This window comes from Hemicordylus capensis, chromosome 4 (assembly GCF_027244095.1).
Source record: "Hemicordylus capensis ecotype Gifberg chromosome 4, rHemCap1.1.pri, whole genome shotgun sequence".
Taxonomy (NCBI): Eukaryota; Metazoa; Chordata; class Lepidosauria; order Squamata; family Cordylidae; genus Hemicordylus; species Hemicordylus capensis.
In genome coordinates, this window is record NC_069660.1 from 164,846,434 (window position 1) to 164,862,461 (window position 16,028).

General features: G+C 49.5%; 2 protein-coding genes across 4 annotated transcripts in view; both read left to right on the top strand.

Annotated features, from left to right (window-relative positions):
- Positions 1-5,808, top strand: part of TEDC1 (tubulin epsilon and delta complex 1) — a 65,176-nt gene extending 59,368 nt beyond the window's left edge. For all 3 annotated transcript variants that reach the window (XM_053247101.1, XM_053247099.1, XM_053247098.1), the window contains exon 8: positions 5,196-5,808. In XM_053247101.1, the coding sequence (XP_053103076.1) occupies positions 5,196-5,600 (405 nt within the window). In that variant the 3' untranslated portion in view covers positions 5,601-5,808. The remainder of the gene's footprint in view (positions 1-5,195) is intronic.
- Positions 5,809-6,870: 1,062 nt separating this feature from the next.
- On the top strand, positions 6,871-13,975 carry LOC128323632 (uncharacterized). The gene is made up of 2 exons (XM_053247102.1): positions 6,871-9,390; positions 12,929-13,975. The coding sequence occupies exons 1-2, from the start codon at positions 8,946-8,948 to the stop codon at positions 13,540-13,542; spliced, it is 1,059 nt and encodes a 352-aa protein (XP_053103077.1). The 5' UTR covers positions 6,871-8,945; the 3' UTR covers positions 13,543-13,975.
- The last annotated feature ends 2,053 nt before the right edge of the window (positions 13,976-16,028 follow it).

Genomic DNA, 16,028 nt, shown 5'->3' on the forward strand with positions numbered 1-16,028 from the left:
TATGTGTAATGCTGATGAAGATACTGCAACTGCAAGGATGGTAACCTAGTGGCCCATGGGTTACATTCAGCCCCCACTATAGATTTTTCTGCACCCCCTGCATCCTGTCACTGGGAAGGTGGCCTTCCATGCAGGGAATGAATTAAGGATGTTCCCCAGGTTCTGTATGGCAACTTGTATGCTGCTTTTGCTCTACCCTCCACCACTCTCTGAAAATTGAGTTCACTCAGGAAGAGGCATTGACCTGTCCCAAAGGAGCTTTAGAGTCATGCTCCATTTCTCCCCAAGCTGGCAGGTGCCCTTTTCATCATAGAAAGGGGGGGGGGGCCTTTCCAGGGTTGTGACTTCCATTGTTATGTATTCCCCATATAAAGAGTAAATATGTTGTACAGCCTTGAATATTGTGCCTGCTTAAAATGTAGCCTCCATACACCCTGTACTTTTCCTTGGTCTCTCAACCCCAGTCTTCTCTCTGCAGGCTTGGGAGACTATGGAGGCAGTAGCACTGACTTAGCGAGAATGATAGGTGTTAGTAGTGAGAGACTTTGCAGTCTGTGGGGGGCAGGGGGCGGGACACACAAGACTGGGAGCACATCTCTGTCAGCAAAATAAAGCAAGAGGTGAGTCCTGCATTTGACTAAATATGCATAGGATTGGCTGTTTCAAAAGACTGGATCTGTATAAAGTGAATTAATTAAATCATCAGAATATACAAGCAGAGCACAGCAAGCCTAATGTGAATAATGTATATTGCTGCTTCTTTTTGTTCAGCTTAAGATAAACTATGTAAGAGGTTGGTGGTCAGCATAAAAGTTTTAGAAATTTTAAAAATGCATTGTTAACATCTGATATAGCACTGACTGCTGTATCAGTGTTCTCCCAACCTGCTGATGGAGAGCACTGGAAAATGCAGGTGTATGGTAGCTAAGTTGTCAGCATAGCATGCAAGACTGTAGGATGTGTTTACTGCTTACATAGAATCACAGAGTTGGAGATAGTTTTATAGGCAATCTAGCCAGCCCCCTACTTGATGCTAGAATTCCAGACATAGAACATCCCTAACAAATGGCTGTCCAGCCTTGGCTTGAAGATCTCCAGCAAAGGAGAACGAACACACACACACACACCATCATGAAACATTGGTTTCATCATCAAACTGGTTTTGCTGTTAAGAAGTCTTTCCTAATGTTCAACTGAAATTTACCCTCGTGTAACTTAAAACCATTAAATCTAGCTCTTCCCTCAGGAGCAGCAGAATTTCTAAGTGAGAAACTTCAGGTATTTGAAGAGTGCTGTCATGTCCCCTTCCAGTCTTCTCTTCTCCAGGCTAAACAGACCCAGTTCTTTCAACTTTTCCTCATAGGGTTTTTCCGCCCCCTGATACCTAATCTATCTTCCTTATCCTCCTCTGAAGTAGGGGTGTGCACGGAACCACGGAGCTGCAGTCCGGCACTGGGGTGGCGGGTTCCTTTAAGGGTGCAGGAGGGTTTACTTACCCCTCCCGCCACTTTCCCCCGTCCAGCGCCCGTATTTTCTTTAGTAATTGGGGCGGCAGGATACCTCCCTGCCACCCTTTCTCCCAGCGCTTGGCTGCAGTGCAAAAGGCTTTTAGTAGCGACGTGCGCACGCGCAAAAGACTTCTAAAAAGCTTCTAAAAGCCTTTTGCAGCGAAGCTGGAGAAGGGGCGGCAGGGAGGTATCCCGCCGCCCCAATTACTAAAGAAATTGCAAGAAATTCTAAAAGCCTTTTGCACTGCAGCCAAGCACCAGGAGAAGGGGAGGCAGGGAGGTATCTTGCTGCTGCAATTACTAAAGAAAATACGGGCTCCAGATGGGGGAAAGCGGCGGGAGCAGTAACCCGAATCCAAACCACCCATGTCCGGACCGGTCCGGAGGCCTGTACGTCCTCCGGACTGGTCCGTGCACATCACTACTCTGAAGCTTTTGCAATTGTCTACATTCTCCTTGAAGTGCAGCACCTAGAACTGTACACAGTACTCCAGATGAGGTCCAACTTAATGCAGAGTAAAGTTGAAATATTACTTCTCATGACTTGGAAACATTAGTTCTATTAATGCAACCCAAAACCTCATTGACCATTTTTACAGCTGCATCACTCTTCTGACCTGCAGTTCCCAGGATCCTCCTTTTCTCCTATTTGTTGGACCACATTAGCTCTTATCCAGTTGCTGGACTGGACCTCACCCACGCTTCAGGGTTTCTCAAAGATTATAGAAGTTCTGAGAGTACATCAACAAGTTCTTTTAGTAACATAGGATGCAATTCATCTGTTCTTGAAGACCTGAAGTCCTTTAATGTAGATAGGTGTTTCCTGACCTATTCCATGTCATTCTTGAACTGCAGTCCTGATCTCTCACCGTTCACACTGATTTTGTAAGGTTACATTGCAGCCTCTTGTCCTCTTTCTTTTGAACAAGGTAGAAGTTGAGTAGTTACAAGACTTGGCAGTGAGGTGAGTGCCTTAGCTTACAATTCCCATGCTTTTTGATGCATGAGCATCTTAATCCTATTCTTAAACTGAACGTGTTTTGATCCAAGAAAAGTTAAGATCAGTTAAAAGCCCTTAATCACGAACACAATTTATAATTTACTAACAAGATGAGGAGTTTGTTTATTTATTTATTTGGATTTTTATCCCACTTACTTTCAGAGGTCCATTCTGCTGTATTTTTCTGTGAATTTCAGTTAAACATCTTCTCAAAGATGGCCCCACAGAGGCTTGCCTTTGCTGTACAAGCATGTGTTTGAGTATGGGTGTGTTTTGTTTTGATTCCAAAGATTTTATCAAATTCCAAAGGATAGAAAACATGATGCATAATGTAAAATAAAGGTAAAGTGTGCCATCAAGTTGATCTGTCATCCACAGAGCCCTGTGGTTTTCTTTTGGTAGAATACAGGAGGGGTTTACCATTGCCTCCTCCCGCGCAGTATGAGATGATGTCTTTCAGCTGGCAACCTTCTGCTTGTTAGTCAGGCATTTCCCTGCTGCACCACTTAAGGGAATCCTTTATGTATATGATTGCAGTGCTTTTTGCATACTACATTTGGGCCTTACATTTGCTTGCAGTTCTTTCTGTCATGCAACCTCTATACTTCAGTGTCACCCTCAGTTCAAAAGATTATGTTCTATTATTTTAAGATGACTACCTTTCATTTCTGGATGAAATCAGCAGTGTTTGCCACTTTCAGCTTCTTTCAGAATAACACTAGTGCACCTGCAACTGCTTTAAAGAGGAGTTCCTTGCTTTTAAAATATGTGAGATGAACTACACATTTCCAGCTGTATGTGTTTAACAATATTCTGCCTTGTGAGATTGACTCACTTACGTGTAGGATAGCTGTTTGGGGTATCAATGTCATTAGGCAGATCTGGGATTTCTTCAGTGAAAGCTGTATGGAGTTGTGGTTGGAGAGAACTGTGGTGGAGATTACTCTGCCATAGATTGTGTTATTGTCCTTTCAGTGCTTTGTGTAGCATTTGGGTAGCTTTGATTGACTGGATGTGTTTAGGCCACATGGGCATTGTGGAAGGAGTGAAGAGGATGGGTTTGGATTTCCACTTCAAGAACCTAAAGGTCTCAGGCCAATCCTGAATATATATCACAGTTGCTGTACTTGCATCTACCTAAGGTGAGGGAGCAGTGTAGGCACTGACTGTATCATTCCTAATTTAAGAGGGGTTCTACTGCCCCTGCTCCATGACTTCCCCTCCACACTTTCAGCTACATTATGCCTGGCAGCAACACACCTCACACTCACCTACAATGCCCACTTACACATGTCCCACAACCCACACTCCTGCCAGTGAGGCCAGTGGCATTGGATGTTGCTTGCCCATGTGGGGGGGGGGGGGTGTTTGTGTGATTGTGCAACATGTGACTGGGGAGAAACAGGGCTGAGGTGTGTTGGACAGGGGGCTTCTGACCTCTCCTCTCCTCTGAGGCTGCCCTTGGCCAGAGGGAGTTCCCAGGGCTTGTCGATGTCTATCCTTGAGCCATTGCTGCCATTGTTTATGACATGTATCCATTTATTCTTTTGCACCATTTGGATGGCAAAAGAATAACAAATAGTAATATTCAGAAACCAGCTGGCAACATTTTAGTTTTCCAGGACATTTTAGGGTTATTTGTTTGTTTATTTGTTTATTCGATTTCTATACCGCCCTTACAAGAATGGCTCAGGGCGGTTTACACAGAGAAATAATAAACAAATCAGATGGCTCCCTGTCCCCAAAGGGCTCACAATCTAAAAAGAAACACAAGATAGAAACCAGCAACAGTCACTGGAGGTCCTGTGCTGGGGGTGGAGAGAGCCAGTTACTCTCCCCCTGCTAAATAAAGAGAATCACCACATTAAAAGGTGCCTCTTTGCCAAGTTAGCAGGGGTTAGTGTCTGTTTCCACCAGTGTTCACTCAGCTTATTTTGTGTTTGACTTTTGAGTGGCACAAGATTCCTTGAGTTTGCTACTGCAGACTAACATCAAAGATAAATTTGGGGGGTTCTATTTCCAGAGATCGAAAAGTGTTTGTGTACACTACTATGTACATTACATTAACTAATGCAAACACAATGAGGCTCCATTCCATCCTTATATTTTGCATGTGTCAGTGTTGGCCAGTTACCAAGTGCACTGTTGATCCCCAAGACCACATTTGTCTATTGCCTTCACATGGTGGAGTGACTCTCTTGATCAAGATAGTTGCTTTGTCATCACCTCCTTTTACCATCCTCTCTGTCAAGATACATAGGAAGCTGCCTTATACCGAGTCAGACCATGGGTCCATTTAGCTCAGTATTGTCTACACAGACTGGCAGCAGCTTCTCCAAGCCTGCAGGCAGGAGTCTCTCTCAGCCCTATCTTGAAGATGCCAGGGAGGGAACTTGGAACCTTTTGCATGCAAGCATGCAGGTGCTCTCCCTAAAGCGGCCGCATCCCTGAAGGGAAATATTTTACAGTGTTCACACATGACTCCCATTCAAATGCAAACCAGGGTGAACCCTGTTTAGCAAAGGGGACAATTCATGCTTGCTGCCACAAGACCAGCTCTCCTCCTTCCCACCGCAAACCTTAGAGTGTTCACCCAGGTGGCAGCTTGCCAAGAGCCCCCCGAAACCTGGAGCTAGCACTACTTGCAAGCACACATTATTGGCCTAATTATCATTCCCTCTTTACAGGTCAGAGCAAGAAAGCGGGCACTGCTGGGAGAAGGAGAGTTCTGTAAGGCTGTCAGAAAAGCACAAGAGGTTGCGGAGCTGAAACTGTCTGATCTTAAATGCAACAGTGATGTTTGTAGAATCGGTAAAATGCATGGTCCATACAGACTTGTATTTAAAGCCAAGTGTTTAAAGGGCAGCAAAACGGGTTTTGTAAAGTCAGCACCCAACAAAACTGTTACTGAAGGCATCATCACTGCAGCAGATGTAATCAGTGATCTGAGGAAGCAAGAAGCAAGATTGAAGGCAGAGCTGAGGCGGCAGCAGGAAGAAGATAGACAGAAGATCCATGAAGCAGCAGAGAGGCTTGGCCAAATGCTCTTCATCCCACCCATGAAGAGACAAGAAGCAAAAGATGCAAACTAATTATAGGATTTGACTGGTTCGTTAGCTTTGAAAGAACAGCCTTGGGCCATTGTTGGTCTATTATGCCAACCTCTGTAGGCAACCGGTTTTTTATCCTTTCCTGTGGTTTTTATTGTTGTTGAATATATTATTTTTGAAATGTTCTGTATATTGCCTTAGGTGTGTTAAAAAACTTAGAGGTGATTAAAAAAACAAGTTGCAAGTCTCACTTCTGTTTTTCAATTTTCATTTTTGGCATGTGTCAGTCTTCAGGTTCACTTAAGTTGGAGTACACTTACTTATACAGACTGGGGCTCAGCCAAGATCACAGTTTTGATTCAAATAGTAAAGGGGGAGATGGGGCAATTTTAGGGAAGGGGTGAAAGCTGTTATTTTCAAGGGGAGGGGGTTTAGGGTGGCAGTGTAGCAAAAATTGCTACAGCCACAGGCACTGGAGTAATAGGAGGTCCTCAGCAACTACCCGCAGCAGGTGCCAAATGGACCTAACACTACCTGCAGCCACTTCAAAAAATAATACATTTTTAATGCCACTGTCACCACCTAATAAGTGTCCCAACCCCCAATATATTTTTAACAACTTTTGGCCTTGAAAATAGGGGTGTGCCCAAACCGGTCCGGCGGCCATTCTAAAGAATGGCTGAACTGCCGGACCGGTTCGGCCCTGGCTGGTTCGGGTCCGGGTGGGGGGTATGTCTTTAAGGGCGGGAGGGCTTGCTTACCCCTCCCACCTCTTTGCCCCCTCCAGCGCCCGTATTTAACAGACTAACGGGGCTCTGGAAACCAGCCGCCCCCCCCCCCGCCGCGAGCAGATTTAGCCGAAAAACTACCAATACCACTACCCGGCCTTTTCCCGGTGGGTAGACCGGGCCTCCAGCGATCGGTGTCCTTTGTGGCGCGCGCATGTGCGCGCGCGCAAAGCTTCAGTATGCTGAAGGATTTCCTAGCGAGAGGAGCTCTGTTCAGGAGCTCCTCTCGTTATTTACAAAGCATCGGGTGAGGACTCGGTCGGGCAGGCGGCTGGGAGGGAGGGAGGGCTGGCGGGCGACGGCGGGGGCAGTGGTATTGGTAGTTTTTCGGCTAAATCTGCTCGCGGCGGGGGGGGCAGCTGGTTTCCAGCGCCCCGTTATTCTGTTAAATACGGGCGCTGGAGGGGGCAAAGAGGTGGGAGGGGTAAGCAAGCCCTCCCCGCCCTAAAAGGAAGGCCCCCCTTCGGTGCCGGTCCGGACTGCTCCGGACCGTGCACATGTCTACTTGAAAAAATGGATAAAGGCTACACACACCCTGGCCCAATTGTCACCTGAAGTGTGGGTGTATGTGTGCACGCACAGGCCTTTTCATTTCGCCCTGCTGCAAACAGGAGATACTCGATGTAGAAATCCAGGCAGTGTACAGCATTGTTAAAAGAGACACGAGTAGAACCTCTTTGAAACATCTTGTAAAAGATGCTTTCTCCCCACTTCTGCCAGAGAAAAAAGCTGGGATGCTGTTACTTAAATGGTTTGGAACATAGGAAGCTGCCATATACTGAGTCAGACAATTGGACTATCTAACTCAGTATTGTCTACACAGGCTGGCAGTGGCTTCTCCAAGGTTGCAGGCAGGAATCTCTCTCAGCCCCATCTTGGAGATGCTTCTAGGGAGGGAACTTGGAACCTTCTGCTCTTCCCAGAGCGGCTCCATCCCCTAAGGGGAAAATCTTACAGTGCTCACATGTGGTCTCCCATTCAAATGCAATCAGGGCAGATCCTGCTTAGTGAAGGGGACATGCTTGCTCCCACAAGACCAGCTCTCCTCTCCTTGATGAAGGATCTCTCCAAAAGATTGCAGACGATCTCAGCTGATAATTAAAACTCATGTATAGACTATTGCAGAAGAATGCATGGTTCTGTAGGAAAATACTTGTATAAAAATAAGAAATATAGCCTAAGGTTGAACATTAAGGAGTTACTGACTTTGTCTTTGAGATATTTCTCCTATAACACAGAGGCTTCATATGGCACTTGCTTTTTTGCTCCCATCAGGATTTTCCCTCTTATAAGAACTATGATTTTATTAGATACCAGTGTTAGTTACTTTCTTTTTCCTTTCATTTCTGCCTTGCGGAATTGAAATTGCTTTTTCTTTCCTGCTGCTTTAAAGTATTACAAAAGAACTTTGTCAAATACAAGAGACAAAGTTTCCCATTTTAGAATTAACAAGGTAAAAAGTAAAACTTGCATTCTCTATGAAACATCCTGTAATATAAACTTGTCTGACTTGTCCTTCCAGGTGTAGCCAATTGGGCTAATAGGATCTTTCTTGTGTAATGCAGATATATATTTTTTTAAAAAATAAAAATAAAAATTGAGGCTTTTGAGAGTTCCTTCCTCAATGGGAAATGGTTGTCTTTTTAAAAGCTGGGCACAGATTTCTGCTGGAACCTATTTGGTTCTAGCAAACTTTTTCTTTTTTTCTTTTCATAGTACTGTGCATTAGCAATAGGTGTTTGTGTGTCTGTGTGTTTAACTGGTTGCCTGCAAAAGCAAGCCCTGCCTGGGTCACATGAAATTAGAATCCCCCTCCCCTTGCCTCGTGCAGGTGGGAGGGTGTTTGTCCCAGCCCTGGTCACGAGGCCCAAGGAGCAGCCTTCATTGGCTGGCTGGCCCATGGTGGGCGGGGCTTCGTGAGAGGCTGAGCGTTTCTTCGCTTCAGCCTCTCAGTCGCTTTCTGGCTTCCGTGGTGGAAGGAGCTCGATTGCAGAGCTCCTTCCTTGGAGGCTAGGTGGGGGGAGCGCCCGACAAGCAGGCGAGGCGCACTTTCAGCAGTGTTCCGTCGTGGGGGCTACAGTGACGGCGGCGGCAGCGGTCCCGCTAGTTGTCGGGGACCTCCTTGGGCGTCTTTCGGCCCGGTCGCGGCTGCAGCATTTCGGGGCCTAGCGGGCCCGCGGCGGCGCATCTCGGGCGCTTCTCCAGCAGGGCTTTTGTCCTTTGTTGGGAGTTGGGCATTGGCGGGGTTCCTTGGGCGGTTGGGGGCTGGCGTTTCTCCCCCAAGTCGCTCTATTTTCCTTTTAAGAGTCTCGTTCCATCGTGATTTTGTTTGCTTTGCCTTTGGGGCTTAACGGGCCTGCTTAGGAGTGGGCGTGGGGGGGGCCTTCCAACCCTGCTCTGAGTGGGCTTGTAGGCCCGGGTGGTGACTAGGCGTGGTGCTAATTCGTTGGGGGGGGGGTCTTTCTACTCTCAGTTATTTATATATATATATATATGATTTTTTTTTTTTTAAAGGAAAGGTTGGTGATTTTGTGCTGGTTTTCTGTGGGTGGTTTGTTGGTGGTGTCTATCCCTTGCGGGTGCACATTTATTCAAGAAGATGCCAGGGAAGGCCAAGGGTAAAAAAGGGGGATACCCTGTCAGACAGCCCAAGAGGCCTGCTCCCCCGCAATCATCTTCGGATGAAGAGGATGAAGAGATGACTCTCATCCGGGGGTTAATTGCTAGAATGGAGGCTTTGGAAAAAGCTAAGGCAGCCCCTTCTGATAAGGGTGCTGGTCCTTCGGGTGGGGGTGGCGTGCCTCCTCCCAAGGTTCCTCGTCGGACTAGGGGTTCTGTGAAAAGCCAGCTGCTAACTTCTCTTTCTAGTAGGTTGGCCGCGCTTGAAGATGGGCTAAGCCCTGCCGGACCGGGCCCTGCTACACCGGCGTTACCGCCTCCTGCACCTGAGGTCCCAGTGCCTGAGCCGCCTTCACCGTTGCTACCTCCACCTGCGGCACCGGTCGGCCAGCCACCAGCGGATCCGGCTAGTCCTTTGGCCCCAGGTGAGCCAGTTGCACCTACACCACCCAGCGTCACCGGCCAGTGGCCTTCCTTTCCCTGGCCGATGCCTGCCGTGGGTGGATGGGGCCCAGCTTCTTACTGGCCCCCATATACACAATCTTGGGGTGCGGGTTCCCTGCTGGTTTTTCCAGGGGTTGTGGCGGGCTTACAAGGCGCTGCGGAGCAGGTCTGGTCAGGTAACCGGCCTCCCAGCGGGTCGCTCCCGGGGGTGGCTCCTGCTTCGGTTACCACTATGGGGTCCCAGCTGGGTTTTTACCCAATGGGTATTGTGCCATCTCCACAACATGCGCCCTATGGGGGTATGGGGCTCCCACTAGGCGATCACTTGCTCCCTTCTACGAAGGAAAAAATTCTGAAGGGGGAATATGTAGACATATTTAGTTTATTGTTTAGAGAACCTGAGGTTAAGCATAAGGAAGGGGAATCCTGTAAGGAGCACGAAGCCACCAAGAGGAAACCAGTTGAGAAAACTTGGAACAACTGGCTTTCCGGCTTCATGATTTATATGGGGGTTATTGTTCAGGCCCAACCTGCAAGGGGTCCTGCCCTGCTTAAATACATGGACATTATTCACAGGGTGGTCTCCGACTTTTCTGGATCCTCCTGGGTGCGATATGATGAAAGTTTTAGAATGCAGGCAGCCTTGGATCCCACTTTACCCTGGGATGCTCCTCTACAGGAACTATGGCTGGTTACTATGTCTCCAGCCCGGCCGATAGAGGGAGATAGGTCGGACAGTGGGCATTTGCTCTCTAAACCGTCCGGGGTTCCACCTGCGGGGAGTACGGGGCAACAGTGGGTTCAACCCCACCTTGTTTGCTGGGAATTTAACACCAATGGCAGGTGCTCCCGTTCCCCCTGTCGGTTTAAACATACCTGTGGGGTCTGTGGGGCACGTCACCCAAGTTCCTCCTGTCCTAGGGCCAAGTTCGGGGGCTCCGGGGGCAAGTTTAGACAAAGGAACAACAAAAAGGGTGCCCCTCCCCCACCCCCTCCAAATAAAGGGTCCTAGCCCTGTCAGGTTAAAGGTGCTGGAACGGTTGTTGTTGGATTATCCAGACCGTTCAGCAGCTTCGTATTTGTTGAGTGGCTTCCGGGTTCCGGATTCCCTCTTCGGCGCATAGGGGTTTAAGTAATTCCCGCAACCTAAGATCAGTGGTTGGCAAGGAGGATATTGTCATTAGGAAGATTAAAAAGGAAGTGGCCGCGGGCAGGGTGATGGGGCCTTTTGCTAGCCTCCCCTTCCCGGGCCTTCGGGTTTCGCTGTTAGGGGTGGTTCCTAAAAAGGTCCCTGGTGAATTCAGGTTGATTCATCATCTTTCCCATCCCAGGGGGTCATCAGTAAATGATGGCATCCCTGATAGCCTATGTTCTGTACATTATACCTCATTTGATGAGGCCGTAGAGGTTGTTAGGAGCAGGGGCCCCAGGGCCCTCTTAGCGAAATGTGATATTGAGTCTGCTTTCCGCCTGTTGCCAGTGCATCCAAATGACTTCGAGTTGCTGGGTTTCGCTTTTGCAGGTCAATTTTATTTTGATTGGGCTTTGCCTATGGGCTGCTCAATTTCCTGCGCGGCATTTGAATCATTTAGCTCCTTCTTGGAATGGGCAGTCAGGCATCTTGCGGGCCTCTCCTACACGGCTCATTATTTAGACGATTTTCTTTTTGTAGGCAAAGGGAATTCTAGGGAGTGTCACCATTTACTGCGCTCCTTCATGGAGCTGACGGACCAGCTGGGTGTGCCCTTAGCACAGGACAAAATGGAGGGGCCAGTCACACGCCTTTCCTTTTTAGGAATTGAGCTGAACACCGTTGCCGGTTGCTCTAGGCTGCCTCAGGTCAAGCTGTTGGTCCTCTTGGACATGGTTAGGTCCCTGGGTCGCGCCCGTAAGGTCTCCCTGACGGAGCTGCAAGTGGTTTTAGGTCACCTCAACTTTGCTTGCAAGGTGGTGGCTCCGGGCCATGCCTTTTTGCGCTGGCTATGTGACCTGACTGTGGGTGTTCGGGCTCCCCATCACAGAGTGCGGATTACGGAGGGTGTTCGTGCTGACCTTGCCCTTTGGGAAACATTTCTTGCTGACTTCAATGGGGTCGCGTTTTGGGGACAGGATAGACTCCTTGAAACCGACCTACAGGTCCACTCTGATGCGGCAGGTGGAATTGGTTTCGGGGTTTATTTTAGGGGACGTTGGTGTTCAGCTAGGTGGCCTATGGAATGGGTTAGGCGTGGGATTGCTCGCGATTTGACTTTTTTAGAGCTTTTCCCAGTTGTGGTGGCCGTGCATATTTGGTCAGCTGAGTTTGCCAATTCTTCAGTTTTGTTCAGGTGTGACAACCTGGCGGTGGTCCAGATTGTCAATACCCAGACCTCCCAGTCACCAAGGGTCATGGGCTTAGTTAGGGCTTTGGTTTTACAGTGTCTGTGGGCTAACATCCTTTTTTGCTCCCGCCATGTCCTGGGTATATGGAATGACATAGCTGACGCTCTGTCTCGTTTTCAGTTAAACAGGTTCAGAGAGTTAGCACCCGAGGCTGCCCTACTCCTGGAACACATGCCGGCCTTTCTTTGGGAACTTGGCGGGCAGAAGCACAGCAGGCCATAGTGGCATCTCTGGCGCCTAGCACCAGAGCGAGCTACGCAGCCAAGCTGGAGGCTTTCTCTCTTTTTCGGGAGTCTGAAGGTTTGGTGGAGGTTTGGCCTGTCCCTGTAAAACACATCCAGCAGTTTCTGGTTTTCCTTCATAGGGCGGGGCGTGCGGTGTCCACCCTGGGGGGCTATTTAGCCACGCTAGCCTTTGAGGCCCAGGTTCGGGGGGTTAGTGACTCCTCCACCGACCCTCGGGTGCGGCGTATGTTAGAGGGTTGGACTAGGGCGGAACCCAGGCCCAGGGATTCCAGGCGCCCTTTTACTTTGGATCTGGTGGCTCCCACATTGGACCGCCTAGTTGGGTACTGCTCGGGGCCATGGGAGGTGTCATTGTTTAGGGCTGCAGTTTTAGTTGCCTTCTTTGGGGCTTTTCGCCCGAGCGAGCTGATCCCCCGCAGCGGGTCCTCCCCCCAGGACCGCTGCTTGCAATATTCCGATTTATCATTCGGTGAGGGGGAAGCCTGCTTGCTCCGTCGCTCTAAGACGGATCAGAGGGGCAGGGGCCAGACAGTTCGCCTTGCAGTGGCCGGGGATGTGAGTGTGTGCCCCGTAGTGGCCTTGAGGCATTACGTTGGGTTAGCCCCCTTTTCAGGGGGCTGTCTTTTTAGTCATAGCGATCAGACTCCTCTTACACAGTATCAGTTCCTGGTGGTGTTGAGGAGGGCTCTGAAGGCCGCGGGGGTACCTCTCCAGGGATTGACGTTACATTCATTTCGTATCGGTGCAGCCACCACCGCTACGAGTATTGGGCTGCATGAGTCAGAAGTCCAGAGAATTGGAAGGTGGAGGTCCGTGACGGTCAGGCGTTATGTGCGCTGACAGCGGGCGGTTGTTTTATGCACTGTTGACTTGTTATATTTTTTCTTGACAGGTGCTGGTGGGGCAGCGGTCCCAGTCCGAGTCCTGATGTGTGGCCATTCCTTGGTCTTTTGGGCTTTCAAGCGGGCCAGCACCTCCCGCTGGGGATCCCAGCTGGGTTTTGGAAGCAATGCTTCAGTTTACTGGTTGGGCATGAGGGGCATGCTCTGGAATCAGTTGCTTCCAGCGTTAAGGGATTATTTAGATAGGTTTCCCTCTCCCGACATTCTTGTTCTTCATCTTGGGGAGAATGATTTGGGCCGGCGGCCTGGTCTCGCTATCTTTCAGCAAGCCTTATCGGATTTGGCTGTTTTGCGCAGGTGGATGCCTGGCGTATACGTTATTTGGATTAATTGGCTCCAACGCAGAGTTTGGCGTGGTGCTCGCTCTGGTCTCAGTTTAGAGGAAGCACGTAGAAAAATTTCAGCTGCAATAGGCAGACTGGTGATAGCAGCTGGGGGGTCTGTGGTTTGGCAGCTGGCTTTGGCTGCTCGCTTCCCCGAGCTCTTCTGCCCTAACGGGGTGCATCTTTCCGAAAAAGGTTGTGATTTATATTTACACAATATCCGTGAGGCCCTTGCTGAAAGTTTAGGCAAGTGTGGGGCAGGAAGGTCAAGCGATGGCTAACCTTCCTGGGTGGCAGGAACAGTGCGGGCTGTGGGGTAAGGAGGTATAGATTTAGGTGAGCACCCTTGGGCATTTTTAAGGTGGATTGGTCAATCGCTTCCTTGTGGCCTGTGCGGCACGGGAAGACTTTGATTGCCAAGAAACCTGCTTCAGGGCTTCACCAACCTTTGGGCTGTGCGGTCCGGGGAGGTAAAGATCCGAAGCTGTTCAGATCCCCTCTTTAAAAGGGGGGGGTTGGCTTTGAAGGAATTGGGCAGGAGCTGCCTGCCTCTTTCCTGAGCCAGGGTGTGTCGCCCTTGCTGGCAATGGGTAGGACGTTTTGAATCCTAGCGCATGCCTAGGTGCCCGCACTGTTTAAGTTGGTGATTAATCACCTTGTTTCAGGCCGCCATGCCTGTTGTTGTTAAATATTAATAAAGTGTGGCCTGTTTCTCCCATTAAAAAATGTCTCTGTGTCTTCTTGGGCCGGGGTCTGGGTACAAAAGAACATTCCACAGGTGACATGTCAGTCATCCGCCCCCGCCGCCACCACCCCCACCCCACCCCCCGCCAAAGAATCAGCAGTGCTGTTCTTTATAGAACACTCTATATCTTATAGCAGCCTTTCTCTTAAAGTGTGTTGGGGCACAAAGGCGGCACAGAAATGGGACATGTCAATAAATCTGGGTTCTGTGCATTTTCACAGATCTTACAAATGCTTTAATAATCCTAATCAAAACCTGCAAAGCAGGAAATCTCTGGAAAATGCATAGTAGTGAGATGCTTCTAAGGGACGCACATTGAAAATGAAAGAGGTTATGCTGAGCATGAAGAAGAATGAAGTATAACTTGGGAGAAGAGGTTCACGTTCAGCAGTTAGACGAAAGAGTGGGAAGAGGCTAGCACACAAGTGGGTAACTAGAATTTTAATGGGTTGGGGAGAAGAATGAGTTTTGCCTCTGTTTGCTTCTCCTGCTGCCCGCATCTGTTATCTGCCCCCCAGGACTGGGGGCTGTGCTGAGGTGAGGCCTTGCAGGATTGGGGCCGGGAAGGAGGATGACTTGGCAGTTTCCTGCATTCCATCTGCCTAGAGCTGCCTGCTCAGGGCTATATAGGCTTCTGCCAGTGGTGGCGGGCCCGCCAACGGCAGGGTCAACGCAAAAGGGGCGACACCAAAGGGGGTCGCCCCTTTGGGGGACAGCGAGGGCCAGGGCCAGGTCTCTTGGCCTAGGTATTTGTATATGGGGGGTGGGCATTTAATAGTGAAGCTTCTGTTTTAATTTGTCCTGGGTGAGACAATCTTAGAATGTGTCTGGGCTTAACTGGAGATGGGGAGACGGGGCGTGTCCACTGACTGTGGGGCGGCCATTCCGGTCGTGGTGAAGAACAGAAGAAGTAACGTTGGCAGGTCAGCAGGCTGTTACAGGGGAGGGGGACTTGGAAATCTAATAGCTGTTTCCCCTTCCGGCTGTCCTGCCAGCTCTTTGACCTTGGGGAGCAGTGCCGATCATTGAAACCTCACCTTGCTCCTCTGTAATGCCAGGTCGGTCCAGAACAAATCAGAAACCATCCATGATTTGATTCTGGATGAAGGTGCCGACCTGGTATGTATTACAGAGACCTGGCTGGGGAAGGCTGGGGGCCCAGTGTGGTCCCTGCTTCTTCCTCCAGGCTACTCTGTTGAGGAGCTGGTGAGGGACCGTGGGCAGGGAGGTGGAGTGGCTGTGGTCTATAGGAATAACCTTTCCCTTACCAGGATCCCTGATAGAGTGTTGGACCATATTGAATGTGTGTACTTAAGTCTGGGGACCAGGGATAGACTGGGACTTCTGTTGGTGTACTGTTCGCCCCACTGCTCAACAGAGTCCCTAAGCGAGCTGATGGACTTGGTCTCGGACTTGGTGTTGGAGTCACCCAGGCTTGTGGTGCTGGGGGACTTCAGTGTTCACTTTGGGACTGATTTTTCCGGAGCGGCTCAGGAGTTCATAGCGGTCATGACGACTATGGGCCTATCCCAAGTGGTCTCGGGACCAACGCATATTGCTGGTCACATGCTTGATTTGATCTTTCACTCTGATCAGGGTGGTGTTCCGTGGGTGGGGAATCCTGTGATTTCCCCATTGTCATGGATGGACAACCATCTGGTTAAGGTCGGACTCACAATCACTTCCCACCTTCACAGGGGTGAGGGTCCTATTAGGATGATCTGCCCGAGAAGGTTATTGGATCCAATAAGATCTTAAGAAGCCTTGGAGGGCTTTAGTGTTGGCTCTGCTGGTGATCCTGTTGATGCCCTGGTGGAGAATTGGAACAGCAAACTCATTGGGGCAGTAGACCTGATCGCTCCTAAGCGTCCTCTCCGACCCGCTTCAAAATTGGCCCCTTGGTATATGGAAGAACTACGGGGGCTGAAGCAGCGAGGTAGACAACTGGAGCGCAAGTGGAGAAAGACTCAGGCCGACTTAGACTCCATCTCCACAATTACCTCAGTGTCTGATGTGGAGGTG

Coding starts and splice junctions, on each gene's coding strand:
- LOC128323632 (XM_053247102.1), top strand. CDS start 8,946: ATGCCAGGGAAGGCCAAGGGTAAAAAAGGGGGATACCCTGTCAGACAG. Junction 9,391..12,928: donor GGCTAGTCCTTTGGCCCCAG/GTGAGCCAGTTG, acceptor TTTTCTTGACAG/GTGCTGGTGGGGCAGCGGTC.